At 33.3% G+C, this 17663-nt stretch overlaps 1 protein-coding gene across 3 annotated transcripts; it reads left to right on the top strand.

The window, feature by feature from the left end:
• The first annotated feature begins 1345 nt into the window (after nt 1-1345).
• LOC145328063 (uncharacterized) lies at nt 1346-17304 on the top strand. Of its 3 annotated transcripts, XM_080171617.1 has the most exons (24): nt 1346-1469; nt 3219-3305; nt 3763-3867; nt 4266-4345; nt 4664-4766; nt 5892-5950; nt 6232-6330; nt 6987-7040; nt 7334-7369; nt 7929-7962; nt 8269-8329; nt 8625-8688; nt 9017-9046; nt 10600-10655; nt 11174-11234; nt 12360-12424; nt 12941-13012; nt 13453-13560; nt 14239-14296; nt 14730-14782; nt 15110-15219; nt 16024-16089; nt 16569-16698; nt 17146-17304. In XM_080171617.1, the coding sequence occupies exons 1-24, from the start codon at nt 1391-1393 to the stop codon at nt 17234-17236; spliced, it is 1761 nt and encodes a 586-aa protein (XP_080027743.1). In that variant the 5' UTR covers nt 1346-1390; the 3' UTR covers nt 17237-17304. The 3 variants fall into 3 exon arrangements, with proteins under 3 accessions (XP_080027743.1, XP_080027744.1, XP_080027745.1); XM_080171618.1 differs by lacking the exon at nt 3763-3867; XM_080171619.1 differs by lacking the exons at nt 1346-1469; nt 3219-3305; nt 3763-3867; nt 4266-4345; nt 4664-4766 and adding an exon at nt 4796-4855.
• The last annotated feature ends 359 nt before the right edge of the window (nt 17305-17663 follow it).

The raw sequence follows: 17663 nt of genomic DNA, 5'->3' as shown, positions 1-17663 counted from the left end.
TGCAAACATCTTTTTAAAATACATTGAAGTTATTTTTTGGTAATTGTTAATGAGCCCATAGTATCTTAGAGGGAAAGGCAGAAAGATAGCAGGAATTACATTCTAAAAAAAATCGCATATTACCATCAAGAGGAACTATATGAAACTTCCTTTAAAAGATATGAATTGAAATTTGTTCAGAGGTTAGCGAGATTTCAACTGACAAACAAATAAAACCAGTTATTTAAATAATGCTATTATATTATTTAGTTTTTTTGTCTGGAGCTTTAGATTTCAATAACTACTGGCGTTCTTCATTTTAGGGAAGCTTCACATAGGTCCAGGGCAGGTTTTCCTTATTTTTCAAACCCCTTCCAATCCCTTCTAATACAGGGCTTATAATTGATAGGGGCGCAGCCTCCAGAAGGATTATATAGTAAACTTTAAATGATCCTATTTTAATAGATTTGCTCTTGTGAAGAAACACTTTTTTTGGTTTCTATTCCAAAGGAAAGAAGAAAGAAAGAAAGGGAGGAGAGATGACTTTCCTTTTAATAGCAGACACATTATTTTATGTGTAGTGACCAAGAAGAGGTATTTTTTTACCAGAATAAAGACTTTTTCTATTTAAATCATGAAATGTTTATAGAATTTCGATTCCAGCATGAATTTATATTCGCTGGATTAATGCCGGTTCTCATCCATACTGTAAAATCATGTATAGCATCGTATTACAGACAACTTTCCCCGAAATCTATAAGTAACTGTTTTTAAAAAAATATACATAAATCTATCTAATCATATTTCCCAATTTATCTTCAAATATAGCTATTAATATATATTCACTTTATCCATCAACCAATTCTTCTCTGTATAATAGTTATTTCTCGCATCGTATTATAAACGGTTTTCCGCGGATATAGAATGATTGTACATTTTTATATTCGTAGAAAGCTGAATTTAATATGATGCTAGACATAGTTTTTTCGTATGGATGAGAACCGGTTCCTATCCACCGGATTCGAATGAATACGAGAAAAATAAATATTACATGAATCCAACAATCTAAAATAATTTTATTCCAGTATGGCTTCGAAACCGATTAATATCCATTCGATTATAACCGTTTCTCGTCCATACTAAAAAATCAATTATTTTGTTAGCCTGAATCTTTGGTCCCTCAGGTCTAACAAAACTGATAAATCTTTAAAAATTTTATTTTAATATCCGCGGAAACCTGTCTATAATACGATGCAGGAGAATTTCAGATTGGAAGGGAAAACTGGACTGTAAATTTTTCTGCTATCCAAAGTTTGATAGCAAAACTGGTTCTAATTCTATTTTTTCTATTCTAATGTCCGCAGAAAGCTGTCTATAATACGATGCGATAAATAACTGTTCCAGGTATAAAATGTCGTCCGAAGTGTCCGATACTGAATCTTTACCCGCTGCTGACGAAACAGAAATTTCTGATAATAATACAGCAATCGGTATGTATACTTGTATTTTAGTATCAAAGTAGAACTTTTATATCCCTATACTAAAGTAACAGGATGTCTGTTTGTCTTGTGTCTGTGTGTACCAAAGGATCTCGCTAACCACTGAACCGATCGGGTTCTCCTTAACAGGATAGCTTCTTATAGGACCTAGAAAGGTTTATAACTATTTTGGGGGAGGGTACCACTACCCTCCCAAGAGAAATCGCCCCTAGAAGAAAATTACCCCCTTCCCCCCCCCAAAAAAAAAAACATAATTCTTTTTTTGAATTTTTTGAACTAAAATTAAAAATTAAAAAAAAAATTCCCTCCCTCCCCAATTTTTTTTTACTTTTTCTTTTAAAATCTAGAATAATAGATTAGGTTATCAAATTCGACTCTCCCCTTCTCAAGTGCTCCTAGAGGCCTCTAGGAGCGTATCCGCTAGTTAATGGATAAAGAATATGTGGAGATTTTTGCAAACCCTTACAAAAAGCTGGCTAATATAACGTTACCCATAACTCATCCTTATGACTTCACTTCATCCCCTCCAACATGACTATAAAGGAACATATTGACTATTCACTGTGGGCTAGAATTGAATCAAGACAAAAGTAAGTGCCGAGCCCTGGGACCTATGTATGGTGAAAATAGACATAAAACCATGATGATTCCAGGTAAAACCAAAATATTTCAGCGGGGGCTTTTTGAGAAAATTAGATTTGAAAATTTCAAGTTCAATTTTCACCACCTAGGAGTTGCCGCATAATCATGACAAGAAAAGCAAATATTATTTTTTTAAAATTTTGAACAACTTTGCTTTTATAAAGTTCTTCATAAAACCACTCCTGAAGGGAGTTAATAAATGGCCATTTTTATCACTTGCTTTGCAAAGGTCACGAAAATTCAGCCTAAAATAAATCATATATATAGAGGTTTTAAGAAGGACTTCATAAAAGCAAAGTTGTTCATTATTTAAAATAGATAATATTTGCTATTCTTGTCATTATTTTGCGGCAACTCCTAGGGGGTGAAAATTGAACTTGAAATTTTTAAATCTAATTTTCTCAAAAAGCCCCCGCTGAAATATTTTGGTTTTACCTGGAATCATCATGGTTTTATGTCTATTTTCACCATACATAGGTCCCAGGGCTCGGCACTTACTTTTGTCTTGATTCAATTCTAGCCCACAGTGTATTATGTGAGGACAATGTTTGCAACCTTAATTGGTGACTAAAATTCCCCTGTCATAATATCCAAGTATTCTACAGTGTGTTTGTTAATGAGAACTTTTTAAAGGCAATTTTACCCCACTTATAGTTATCAGAATTTTAAAAAAAGAAATGCGCTAAAACCATTTTTAGATGTTGACACCTAAATTTGAATTTTTTATTTTACTGTACTTTTTAAATAAAAACTGAAATATTTTTTGAAGTTCTATTAATGAAAATAAGCCAATAATGATTTAATTCTAATAACTATAAGTGAGGAAAAATTACTTTCCAAAAAGTTCTCATAAAAAAACACACTGTAAATTTGTATTTATGTTAAACATATCTTTTTGTCTTATTATTTCTAATTTTTGAATGACTGCTGACTGAGTTCTCGAAACGGCTAGATCAATCTTTCCACAATTTTCTAGAAAGTTTTATATTGGTCAGTCGTCACGGGAATAAAAGATTATAAATAAAGAAAAAAAAATGAAGAAAAATCCTCCAAAGGTTCTTATTAAAGCTTGATTTAAGACTTTATATTATTTATTAGATACCAATGATGACCTTTCCCCACTTGAAACAGAAAACAATATATTAGTTGATATTTCTGTTGATGCTAATAATGCAGTAGTTCAAGGTAAGAGATAATTTTAAATTCTTGATAGCAATTATATAATAACTAACAATATGTAATGTATAAAAGCCAGTGTTGTAATGTATTTATAGCAGTTACTTTAAGTATTGCTGTATTTTTGACTGATTTAATAAAAACACCCAGTTGAATATATGCTGGTTGTAGAAATGCCATGTACCAATTAGTGTATAAATTTGTTTAATCAGAGAGAGAGGGGACAAGGGGCTGTTTGTTACACTAGTACCCAAAGTTTATAATAGCTCTTTCCTATTCGTTGGTCTCACAAATTTGGGGACTTTTAATGAATTTTTATTAGTTGGATCATTAAGTTGAGTGTCCAAACGTTTTAACCATTAAGTGTAATCAACAGAAGGGGTAAATTTATGTGTCATCATTGGGGATGTACGTCATTTATCGTCCATTGTCTTATCACTTTAGATCCCTGATTTTCAATACTAAGGTACTGGAATTGTGGGCTCTGATCATGAAAACTTAACCAGCAGTCAAGATTCTCATAGCAGCAATATTACAGCTCAAACGTCGTCGTCCGCTAATAATCAACATGGTAAGTGAGGAAGATTGATAGATTGATAAATAAGTTATAGGGTAGATTCACTGCTGTAGATTAGTTCATCCAATTAATGGAAGCTTCACTTAGGCCTTAGATTGGTTTTATGCAATTTGATTTTTAAAAAAAAGAGGTCTTGAGGTGATTTTAAGATATATTTTTACCTTTCCAAATACAGAGCCCATAGTTGCTTGGGGTACAAACGCTTTTTAGAGTAAAGCAATATATACATCTCAATGTTCTGCAGTCTGAAACTTAGATTAGAACTGGTTCTCTGCCATACTGAACAATATTTGCGGAAATCTTTTATCATAGGATGCGATACATAACTATTCTAGTCCGAAAGGTTATAGTATATTTTCTGATGAATTTGGAATTTTTTTTTTCATATTTAGAACATATGAGAGAAGAACTTGGTATCTGGAGGGCGGCTGACAGGGGGGACTTGGACAGAGTTAAACAGCTGGTTCAACAGGTAGATAGATAGATAATTGCAGTGGGTAGATAGATAAATAGTTGTAAGATATTTAGTAGTAGAGGGTAGATAGATAGAAGAATATATGGATGACTCGGTATAGATACATATACATATGGAAATTAGATAGAGCTAAAAAATTACATTTAATAAAAGATGAAAAAATATATAAAGTTAAATAAATAATGATTTATAGTTTAAGGCATATGAATAAAGATAGAAATCGGCACAGGGTCACCATCCCGTGAACATACGGTTAACCGCTTCCCACTCTATTCTATTACTTTAATTAATAACACAATTTTCTGTCATTTTTAGGGTATAGATGTTAATATCCGAAATTGTTTGGGTTGTGTGCCTCTCATGTATGCAGCTGGCAGTGGTCATACTCTGGTGGTCGAATATCTTCTGGAACAGCCAGGTATACATCTATCTATCTATCTATGCCTCTCATGTATGCAGCTGGCAGTGGTCATACTCTGGTGGTCGAATATCTTCTGGAACAGCCAGGTATAAATTTATACCATCTATCTATGCCTCTCATGTATGCAGCTGGCAGTGGTCATACTCTGGTGGTAGAATATCTTCTGGAACAGCCAGGTATACATTTATCTATCTATATATGTCTCTCATGTATGCAGCTGGCAGTGGACATACTCTGGTGGTAGAATATCTTCTGGAACAACCAGGTATACATCTATCAATCTATCTATCTATGCCTCTCATGTATGCAGCTGGTAGTGGTCATACTCTGGTGGTCGAATACTTGCTGGAACAGCCAGGTATACATCTATCTATCCATACCTTTCATGTATGGCTGGCAGTGATCGTACTCTGGTGGTAGAATATCTTCTGGAACAACCAGGTATATATCTATCAATCTATCTATCTATGCCTCTTATGTATGCAGTGGTCATACTCTGGTGATCGAATATCTTCTGAAACAGCCAGGTATACATCTTTCTATCTATATATGCATTTCATGTATGCAGCTGGCAGTGGTCATACTCTTGTAGTCGAATATCAGCTAGTACAGCCGGGTATCTATCTATAAATACATCTCATGTATGCAGCTGGCAGTGGACATACTCTGGTGGTCGAATATCTTCTGAAACAGCCAGGTATACATCTATCTATCTATCTATCTACGCCTCTTATGTATGGCTGGCAGTGGTCATACTCTTGTGATCGAATATCTTCTGGAATAGCCAGGTATACATCTATCTATATATCTATTATCTATACCTCTCATGTATGGCTGGCAGTGGTCATACTCTGGTGGTCGAATATCTGCTGGAACAGCCAGGTATACATTTATTTATCTATCTATCTCTCATGTATTCAGCTGGTAGTGGTCATACTCTGGTGGTCGAATATCTGCTGGAACAGCCAGGTATACATCTATCTATCTATACCTCTCATGTATGCAGCTGGCAGTGGTCATACTCTGGTGGTCGAATATCTTCTGGAACAGCCAGATTTACATATCTATCTAACTATCTATTTATACATATGTCTTTGAATCTAAAATCTTTATAATTTTTAGGAATTTGTGTAAACATCAGAAATAATGACAGATTAACAACATTCATGCTCGTCTTACAGGTGATCTTTTAATTATAGGTTCGTTTTTTATCACTTTAAAATAAAAAGTTGAATATTTATTTTTCGCATCGTATTATAGACAGCTTTCCACGGATATCAAAATAAAATACATAGAATAAGATTAAAACCAGTTTTTTATTCGTGAAAAATTGTTTGTTATTATGAAAATACCATACTATACATGATTGCTGAGAACCAGTTCTAACCCTGCGGATTCGAAACTTGCTTTTAAAAAAATTAATTCATTCCTGAGCCGATTAGGTTACTGATACTTGTTTCAGATGCGTGGAGACGCGGGTGCCTGGACACGTCCTGGCTGTCAGCTAAACGGCTCCAGCTGTTCAGCTAACAGCTCTGGAGGCACACAGGAACAATTAAAGGTGAGCTGGCTGATTTTGAGACAGATAACTTTTTAAAACAGTATGTAATGTAAACTAGGTTATGTCCCTAGAGCCCTCTATGGACACTTAAAGTAATGAGGTGTGGGGGAAGTTGCCCATTCACTTTGAAGTTTTTGGTTTAAAATGGGAAAGGAATGAAAATGTCTTTTGTTTGGATGGGAGGTGGGGATTCCCATTGGTGATTTCTCTTGGGAGTGTGGAGAAACCCTTCCCCAAAATAGTTCTAAACCTCCCATGACCCGTAAGATGCTTCGCTGTAAAGGAGAACCATATCGGTTCAGCTGTTTGCAAGATGCTTCGCTACAGACAAAGCTTATTACAAGATGGTTCTAATAAGATAGGTTCACCTAAGTAGATGGACAAGACATACGACGCTATCACAAAAAGAACCCTCTTAAGTATTGATAACCCCCACGGGCCCACCCTCCCTCCATGGCCTACTTCTTATATTAAAATAAATTGAAAATAAGGAGTAGGGGATTGTTTTCATTTGCAATTTTATTACTGTTGAACATTTTAGGTTAGGATATATAGGGTAATAATTAGCCCATGGTTAAGCTCTGCAGGCATAAACCACTCAGAATTAAGAATTTAAAATTGTTATTAAAACATAAAAATGGACTATCTGATTACAGGTTTTGATGGATAGACCTTCGCTATCTGATGCTAACTGGAACAGAAATGATAAGGTAAACTTGTTATTATTATAAATAGTGGTGTAACACGTAGAGCATCCGCTCGTGGACGAGAAGGTGCTAGGTTCAAATCACGTTCCAAAATCCTGTCAAAACTGATAATGTTAAAAATGGTTAGTTGCGCGAATAAATAGTTAATTTGAGTTATTAGAGGTAATGCCTTGGCCAAAAAAAACAGGGGCAACTCATTACCATGTGCAGTTACAACTTCAAGACGGACAGACGGACCGACCCTAATTTTAAAAAAGCTTCGCTTTAAATAATTAATTAACCAATTTTATTTCTAGTGGACTGTTCTAATGGAAGCAGCCAGCTTTGGTCAGGTAAATGAAAATATATTTGAAATTGATTAAATTTTTTCGGAACACAGTAATAGTGTCTGACTGATTATGACGTAACAAAAAAAAATTAGCCAATGAGAGGCCGTTATTGACCAAGGGTAAAATTTATAGTGGCCTCTCGTTGGCTATTTTTTTTTGTTACGTCATAATCAGTCAGACACTATTACTGTGTTCATTTTTTCGTTATGTAAAAGTACCAAAGAAACTCGCTGGACGCTGAAACGATATGATTCTCCTTTGGGAAGGTTCAAAACTATTTTGGGGGAGAATACTAACACCCTCCCAAAATAAATCATTCTAGAAAATAAATATTTTAAAGTGTCGCTAGAAATTACTGAACTTTCCTTCGTTCAAGGTACTAAACTGTTGTTTCTGTTTAAAAATACAATTGAAAGTTGGGGGGGGGGGGGAGGACGGCTACTTACTTTACTTTTCCTCCTTCCACCTCAAGGGCCCCTAGAGGCCTCTAGGGGTTTATCTGATAGTTTGAAATAAAACAATTTATAATTATAATTACATATTTACATTTTATAATTTTTAGGAAGAAGTTGTAAATAGGCTCTTACAAGTTCCAGGTGAGCAAATTAAATATTGTTATTATTATTCTATAATTTAATGGGTTTTTTAAAAATGCAATGATAATTCTTTGTTATGAATAGATTATCATTATATACATAAAATTATAGATAAAAAAGATTGACAGGTTTAAAAGATATGACCAAAAATGGTCACATGATAAAGAGATTAGATCACATGAAGCAATTGAATTAAGAAAATTTTAAATTAATTATAAAATGTTGATTTCTCCGAGGCTTGCATGCGGCTGACGCGCGGCTGCCGAGCCCTGGTCCTATAAATCACCATTTAAACCCAAATTTTAGGTTTAGAGCTGGATGCTATCAATATAAGAGGACAAACAGCGGCACAGGTGGCTGAGAACAGGTAAATAAATTCAGTACCCCTAATTATGATAAACAAAATTACCCTTTGTGCAATGTCAACTCCCCATGAATGAGTTCGGCTTCAAGTGCAGTAAATTTTCTTTTTGATATACATTATTGATTTCTGATTTTCAAAAGGGAAATTAATTTAGCTCTTTTGTTAGTTTATACTTGTTAAAATTGTCCTATCTATTTCAAAGTTTACATGAGGATTCATAGTTAGGAAAATGTTTGTATTAACACGTGTAAGGTTTTGTGATTATTTTGATTTATGTTCCAATTTTATAATTATTTAGAAATCATTTGACAATTGCAAAGAAAATTGAAGATACAATAAAAACACGAGATAACCCAGCAGAGGTGAGCAAAATTATACAAAGTAGTAAATTTTTTTCGATAACCACCGAACCAATTAAGGTTTCTATTTTAATGAAGCTTAACATAGGTTACAATATTGTTTTGGTTTGGCCAATTTATGTCTAAATTTAAGTATATGGGTGCTTTAAGGCTATTTTTCGTTTATGGGGCCCTAAATGCTATATTTATTTCGAAAATTAATACCTTTTCCCCTCCAAGAAAAAAAGTTTACCTAGGTGGTAAACTTTCCAAGGAGGTCATAGATAGATCGAAAATTGTCTTAGAGGTTAATTTTATATATTTTGTACAAATGTTTATAATAATTTTTTAGGTTATGGAAATTCAGCTTTTAGAAAACAAGGTAAAATTTGTTTTTACATTATATAAATAAAAATATTTTAAATACACAAATAGTAAAATTATTCTTTATTGAAAAATTTAACAGTTAACAAAAAAATAGACACACGGGGCGGGGACCCTGTCAAGAATTTGTATTTGTTGAAACTTCAAAATCAGCTAATAGCGTTGGAAATATAAACACAGCCGAGTCCCGAAAAGCAAAGAGAAAGCAGTTTGCTAGACGATAAAAAGGGTCTCCGCGACTTGGGCCAGGTATTTTTCTGGAATGTTAACAAGGACAATTACATTCAATATTAACAAAACATTGTAGATCAAAAAAGTTCCTAATAAGTACATGACAATGCAAATCAGAAAAGTAAGGTTTCATTTGAAGCAAACAAAAAAATAGTCAAATAACAAGGATGACAACATCCATAAGTAGCGAAGCACAAAAATTGTGGATGGGAATACGTAGAAGTAGATTTAAAGTGTATTTATAAAAATCAATAATAGATTTATTAGAGAAAATAAACATGATACCTTGTTTTATTTTGTATGATGAAGATGGTTAAAGTAAATTACATACTAGATGCACATAACAAAGGGAAAAAATATTTTGAAACTGTTAATGCAAAAAAGTTTTAAAATTGGACCAAAAATGCCAAAGATATGGGGAAATATATCAACATATAAAAATAGCCAAAAACCTGCTAAAAGGCAGTTTGGCCGCCATTGTTTCTTTTCTTAAAACGCCAGAAATTTAATTTTAATATCTTTAACTGAAAAATTTATGAAAATTGGACCATAAACACCAAAGATATGGGTAAAAATGTGAAAAATATAAAAATAGCCAAAAACCTGCAAAAAGGCAGTCTTACTGTCATTGTTGTTTTCTTCAAACGACAGGAAATTTAATTTTGATATCTTAAACTGAAAAAATTTCGAAAATCGGACCATAAACACCAAAGATATGGGGAAAAATGTGAAAAATATAAAAATAGCCAAAAACCTGCAAAAAGGCAGTCTGACTGTCATTGTTGTTTTCTTCAAACGACAGGAAATTTAATTTTGATATCTTTAACTGAAAAAATTTCGAAAATCGGACCATAAACACCAAAGATATGGGTAAAAATGTGAAAAATATAAAAATAGCCAAAAACCTGCAAAAAGGCAGTCTGACCGTCATTGTTGTTTTCTTCAAATGACGGGAAATTTAATTTTGATATCTTTAATTAAAAAAATTTTGAAAATCGGACCATAAACACCAAAGATATGGGGAAAATTTAGAAAATATAAAAAATAGCCTAAAACCTGCTAAAAAGCAGTCTGACCGCCATTGATGTTTTATAGTTAATTGTGCTCCTTAATGATGGGAATGTTGTCAAAAAAATTCAGCTCTCTATCTTTTATAGGAGCCGAGAAAATCACGTTTCCCCCAATTCATTAATTACGGACGGACAGACGGACGGACGGACAGACGGACGGACGGACAGACGGACGGACGGACAGACGGACAGACGGACGGACATTGTGAATTATAGAGTAGCTTCGCTACTAAAAAAAGTATTTTTCTAGGTAGAAGATTTAAAGATAGAAGCAAGAAAGAAACTATTACAAAATATTGATACAAAGTAAGTTAGACTTCTATTTCTTTCTTAAAAGGGATTAGAAAGAAACCTATTTTTTCACTTTGTTTTTCTAGCTCATGAATGCAGAATCAATTTTAGCGGATGAAAAAAGCGCGGAAAGTATTTGGGCGGTTTCCCTAAAAGAGCCTAGTCGACCACTTAAACTGCCCCTTGCCTTGAAGTACATTTGGGAATGGGGAAGATTTTTAATTTTTCTTGTGTTAATGTTTTTCTTATAAGACAAGTATGTCATAATATGTTGTAGGTATGAAGAAATGACGTCATAATATGTTGTAGGTATGAAGAAATGACGTCATAATATGTTGTAGGCATTAAGAAATGACGTCATAATATGTTGTAGGTATGAAGAAATGACGTCATAATATGTTGTAGGCATTAAGAAATGACGTCATAATATGTTGTAGGTATGAAGAAATGACGTCATAATATGTTGTAGGTATGAAGAAATGGCGTCATAATATTTTGTAGGCATTAAGAAATGACGTCATATTATTTTGTAGGTATGAAGAAATGGCAAATCTGAAAGAAGATCATGAATCAGAAATGGAACCTTTGACTACAGTAATATTTATCATTTACCTTAGAAAACACTACGCCCCCCCCCCCCTAATACCCTGTGATATAAAGGGATAAGACAATGGCCAATAAATCGGTGTACATCCCAAATGATGATACACAGACTTACCCCTTATGTAAATTAGAATTAGTAGTAGAAACGATAGGAAACAACCAATCAATAAGAATTTAATAAGTCCTCAAGGATTTAAAGCCAGCGTATTAGAAAACGTTATTGTAAAACTTTGGGGACTAGTGTAATAAACAGTCCATTGTCACCTCCCCCATCACTAATACCACTGCCATTCTCAATATTTTAATGAACAATCAAGCCAATGAATTATTTTAGTAGAGTAGAGGTACTCATCTTAATGGATATAGAATATGTGAATATTGTGAGAGATTCTCGCATACCCTAAAAAAAAATATTGCTCCCAGCTGGCTAATATAGGCCCATCCTCACTTCTTATGACTTTAACGCACATATTCCACTAACCATGGAGGAACGTATTGACCAATATATAAGGACTATATTAACAACCTAAATTGACGACAAAATGTTCCCTGTCACAATGTACACTTATTCCATATTAATATCTTATCCTCTTTATTAATTATCGACTATTTGACTGGATAAAACTAAAATGTAGTACTAATATTCAAAGCGGTATTATCCTCTTAGAATTTTTTTTTAGGGTTTGAAAATTTGAGTACCCCCCCCCCCTGACAGCGAACTATGAACTCTGGCAGCAGCGCTCGGCTCCCTAGCCTAAAACCTTAACCTAAAATAATTGTTCGTCGTTGTCGGGGAGAGGGGGGAGGGGTACTCAAATTTTCAAAATTGAAAGAAAAATTTCTAAGAGGATAACGCCTTCAAAGCTGTTATTTATAATGTATATAACTAATCTATATTATAGATGTATATACAGTCAATTACCTCCCTTCCTTTTTCAAAGACCTCTTTCGTCTGCTTCTAAATTATTTTCTGCTACTTGACTATATTAATTTAAGCGATACCATTTGTATATTTTCAATTGCCCAATAGAAAGATTGCACAAGGCGGTTGCGATGGGGAGATATAGTTATTTCACCTTTCTCTCTCTAGTGTTTTACTCTAATATAAATATTTAGGAAATAGACAGATTACAAACAGCTTTAGAAGAATCTATGAAACTTAGATTATCCATGATAACAAGGTTGATAGATTATTGATAGATAGCTAAAAATATTAGCTAAAAATAGATTTTAAAATAGATTTAGTAGATGAATAGTTAGATTAATAACTAATCTACATAATAGATAGGTATAATCAACAACTAGATTATTTAGTCAAAACAATTAAAGGTTTCGTGATTTTGTCAGTTTATTTAGGACTTTCTTGGTAGTAAAGACGACTTTTAAAGACGACCACTAAATATTTTGTTATCATTTATTGTTCATATTGGGCATACCTATTTATGGATCTCTATATGTATCCATAAACTTTAAATTTTTCAACAAAAAATGCGACAGTATAGAGCTAGACTGGACAAAAAGAGCAGACTTATCTAAAAGAATATATTTTCCAGTTTGGCTTCGATTAATAAACATTTTTATATCCGCGGAAAGCTGTTTGTAATACGATGCGATAAATAACTATTCCAGTATGGTTTCGAAACCGATTTATATCTTAATTCTCTAAGGACAAATAATTTCTGTTTTTTTTTATTTAGACAAGTCAATGAGATTAGAAAGATGGAGGATGAAATTAAAATTTGCAAAAGACAGCTAGAAAATTTTGATAGGTAGGTGGTTACAATGTTTTAGTATGTCGTAACATCTTGAATTCAATCATTTCTTAGTTTTTTTTTATCAGTGGCGTGCACATGGTTTTGTCACACTCTATTTCAAATTTTATTGGGGCGTTGGCCCCCCCTTCTTAAAGCTTATGGGTGTATTTTAGTTTATCTGGAACTTTGAAAAAAAGAGGGGGGGGGGGGGGTTGAAGTCGTCCCTCCCCTTTCGATTTTAGTTTTGCAAGAAAAATGTACAACAAAATATTTTTTTTTAAGGGGGTGTTCTCGTTAATGAAAAAGCTACTCTTCAGCGAAGTCCTTTGCTACACACACAAACGACATCCTCTTACTTTAGATAAATATTGACATATTAAGAATGAAAAATAAAATTAAAATGGACTCCCTAAGTGTAGAGTTATGAAAAAGTACCTACTTTTTGTTTTGTTCAGGATGTACGGAATGGGAGGAAAGTACTCGCCCACCTTGCCACCTAATAATATTTTCGAAAAGGATTTTGAATGTCCAGTTTGCTATGATATCATGGCTCCACCATCCAGGTAAATATATACCCCAAATTATGATAAACAAAATAACACCTCTATAAAAGTATTAGCGGAAAAGATTGGCCTTTGTTAGTTTATAATAAAAATCATTATTTGATAAAAGCCATCTAAATTTGTTAAGCCAACCAAAGAAAGAACATTTTTATAACACTTTGGGAACACATAAGTTATTATTATTAACCATCTCTAATGAGTGACAAAATTACTACTTATGTAGATTAAAAACATTGGTTTAAAAGTTTGGACACTACTATTTAGAAACCAACCAATCATCATTCAAATCAATCATTTTACTTGGTTGTAAAACTTTGGGCACCTGTGTATTATACAGACCAATGTCCCATTTCCTCCCTAAATTAATCATATTTTAATTGAGTTTAAGGCAGACGGACGACGGACTTTTCGTAATCAAGTAGCACTTCCACTAAAGAAATATTTGTTCAAGAATTAACGTAAAAGAATAGAGGTTAGAGATATATGTAACTCGACTCACAGAGCGTGGATCCTTTCCTGATTTTAAATTGGGTCTTTTAAATAAGCTAATAGCGTTAGAAATATAAATATTAAATAGCCGTGTTTTTACAAAAGAAGAGAAAGCAATTTGCTAGCAAACGAAAAGGGCCAGGTAGTCGTCTGTATCATACATCTATAATTATACTTTTATTATTTAAGAATATTCCAATGCACAAACGGACATCTTATCTGTGAAGTTTGCAAAGGACATTCAGAGGTAATAGTCACATTTAATGCATCGTGTTATAGACAGCTTTCCATGGATTTTAAAATGAAAAATTTTAAATTCCAGTATAACTTCGGTGTCGAAGCTATACTGGAAAAATAAAAATTTGGCTATTTAAAAATATGTTTTCATAAGTTGTTTTATTTTACCTTGAGAAAGTGGGGGAGGTGTAAACAATTCAACCACATTTTTCAATTTTAGTTTTAACAGGAAAAAAGTAAGAAAATGAAAGTACCTTCCTACAAAATAGTTAGAAACCTTTTTCGGATCTATGAGAAACATTGCTCTAAAAGAAAGCCATATAGCGGTTCAGCGGTTAGTGAGTGCTTCGCAACACACCTACAGTCACACAGTAGACATCCTGTTACTTTTATATGATAATTATATAAACCTATTAGTAATTTATTAACTTTTTTTTGCTAAGATTCGAACCTGTCCCACGTGTAGAGTGCCTTTGGGACCTAACAGTCTTTTGAGGTAAATCATATTTAAATTTTTATCGTTTCAATTTGCTTCAAGTGCTTAAAAGTCCCACTTTATTTATAACTGGTGGCCTCTAGGGACGTTCAATTCTAGTTTTTAAAAGGAAAGGATAAAAAGTTTTTTTAAGGGGTATTATAAGATTAATAAATTTACATCTAGGGTTGATTTCACTTGGGAGGGTAGAGATACACTCCCTAAAAATATAGTTATCACTGGAGTTATAAGGAGCTTTACTGTAAAGGAGAACCATATCGGCTCAGCAGCTATCGAGATTCTTCGCTACTGACAAAAAAAGGCTCACCATAATTGGATTATTTTTAGGAATATCCCTATGGAGAAATTGGCAAAAACATATTTTGAACGTTGTCATAACTCAACTAGCAGTCTACAGGCGATGGCATCCACCAGTGGTATCCAGCCATTTACTACAGGTATAAAGATAGATAGATAGTGAGAAAGATATATAATAGATAATATAATAGTAGTTGGACATTAAGATAGATAGATAGACAGTAATATAGATAGATGGACAGTAAGATAGACAATTAAAGGGATAGATAGCTAGACAGTAAGACAAATAGATAGAAAGTAAGTAAGGTAAGATAGTAAGATAATGAGATAGACAGTAAGAAAATAAGATAGATAGATGGACGGACAGTAAGATGGATAAATATAAAGTGAGATAGAAAGTAAGATATATAGATACTAGCGGCTACGCCCCTAGAGGCCTCTAGGGGCACTTGAGGAGGAGAGAGTCGAATTTAATAATTCAATTTCTTATTTTAGATTTTAAAAGAAAAAGTAAAAAAAAATTACGTTTGATGTTTGTTTTTCGTTGAACTCTCTTTCTAAAATTGAGAAATTAAAAAAAAAATTTATTTCTCTAGGGAGGGTGGTGGTACCCTTCCCCAAAATAGTTATAAACCTTCCCGGGACATATGAGAATCTATCCTGTTAAGGAGAACCCGATCGGTTCAGCGGTTAGCGAGATCCTTCGGTACAAACACACAAACACACAGACACACAAACATCCTGTTACTTTATTATAAGGATTAAGACTGGTAAAAAAGTAGTCTCGAAGAGTAGAGCTCAATCGGTTCAGCGGTTACACGAGATAGAAAGAAGGATAAACAGACAGACATTGTGCTACTTTATATTATAATAAGATTTATTTATAGCAAATTATTCACGCAACCTCCACAAAGAAAAGTTTTCATATATACCTTTAATTTTAGATACAATTATTCGAACTAGTTCAACAAGTAGCATGGCAGCGGCTGCTAGGGGCACTAGATCTCCAGGTAAGTTTTATTCCATTATATCAAGTAGTAAGGTTTTTTTTGGCTGTATTATAAGATTTTTATAACAACTACTGAACCGATTAAGTTCTCCATTTTATGGAAGCTTCGTGTAGGTCCCTGGGTGGTGTAAGGCTATTTTTTTATTTGTTGGTTTGGTTTTAGGCTCTTTTCCTACTTTCATTACTCCTTCAAATACAGAGCTCCTAGATGCTAGGAGTGCAGCTGCTAGTATATTGAAGCACAGCTAAAATTAATAATCCTAAAGTTACAGGACGTCTTGCTGTAGCGAAGGATCTCGCTTACCTCATAACTGATATGGCATTCTTTACAGTGAAGCTTCTTTTGGGTCTCGGAAAGGTTTATAACTATTTGGGGAAAGAATAGCTGGCCCCGCCATAGAAAATTAAGAAAAGTTGGTATTTAGAATGATATTTTCTGTAGATATTTACATTTTGATAATAGTGATTTTTTTTTGATAGAAGGTGCTTTATCAGCGTCAGCCAGTATGACAGCCGGACTGACAGGATCTATGACAGCAACAGCGAACCATTCACCATTGATAACAGCTTCTCCATCCTTCAGAAATATGACAAGCCACTCCTCAAGCAGGTGAATAGAAAAATGTGGCGGTTTATCTCAAAGTGCGTAGTCGTGCACAGAACCCCTTCCCTTTGAAAAAAAAAATAAAATAAAAAAGGGGAATTTACATATGGTTAGATTAGGTTATGACGGATTCCTCTCCTAGATAGAGAGGGGGGTCTTTGCTCGCTAAGCATTTTGATGAAAGCACCAGGGAGAAAAAGGTAAACTCAAGTCTCCAAAGTTTTAAAATAATGTTTTCTTATTCGTTGGCTTAGCAACTTTGGAGATTTTTTATCGAATTTTGATTGGTTGGTGCACTGGTTAGTGTCCAAAAGTATCAACCACTAATTGCATTCTACAGAATGGGTAAATTTGTAAATCACCATTGAGGAATTACAATTACTTTTGTCTCAAAAAAATTTGTTTGTTCGTCCGTCCGTAACAAGCTTATTTTAAATGCTGTTTTTTTTATAGGAGAAGCAGTATAAGCCACAGAACATTATCAACGCCATCCTGGGCTCATGAAGATAATATAGATGCATCCATTTTGGATTGGAATCAATAACAATTCATCCATCCGTCAATACATCCATAATAACAATAACAATAATCAATTTATCAATCTAAAGTGTGTTTATATGATGGGGATAAAGTATTGTTTAATTTTACCCACTTACCATAGACAGATAATATATATTGATTATATTTACAAAACCATATACTACGGTAAATCAGGATTTTAAGGTATAATTTGTTGAAAACTTTTTTTTGATACAAAACTCATCAAGCGAATGCAGTTTAAAAAATATTCGTTATTAATGTCTGTTAATAGTAAGTGGGTTACATTAAGCAATACTTTTTTTCACATTAATAAAACAAAATGAATTAAGCATAATAGATTGTTTAAAGTCATAAAAATAGTCTCTAAATGTAGAAAATATAAAATACTAAATATTTTTTGCTTCAACTTAATTTTTTACACAATAATTAAT

The sequence above is a fragment of the Acartia tonsa genome, chromosome 9 (genome assembly GCF_053477335.1).
Source record: "Acartia tonsa isolate MP-2025a chromosome 9, ASM5347733v1, whole genome shotgun sequence".
NCBI lineage: Eukaryota > Metazoa > Arthropoda > Copepoda > Calanoida > Acartiidae > Acartia > Acartia tonsa.
This window is presented reverse-complemented; position numbering and strand designations above follow the sequence as displayed.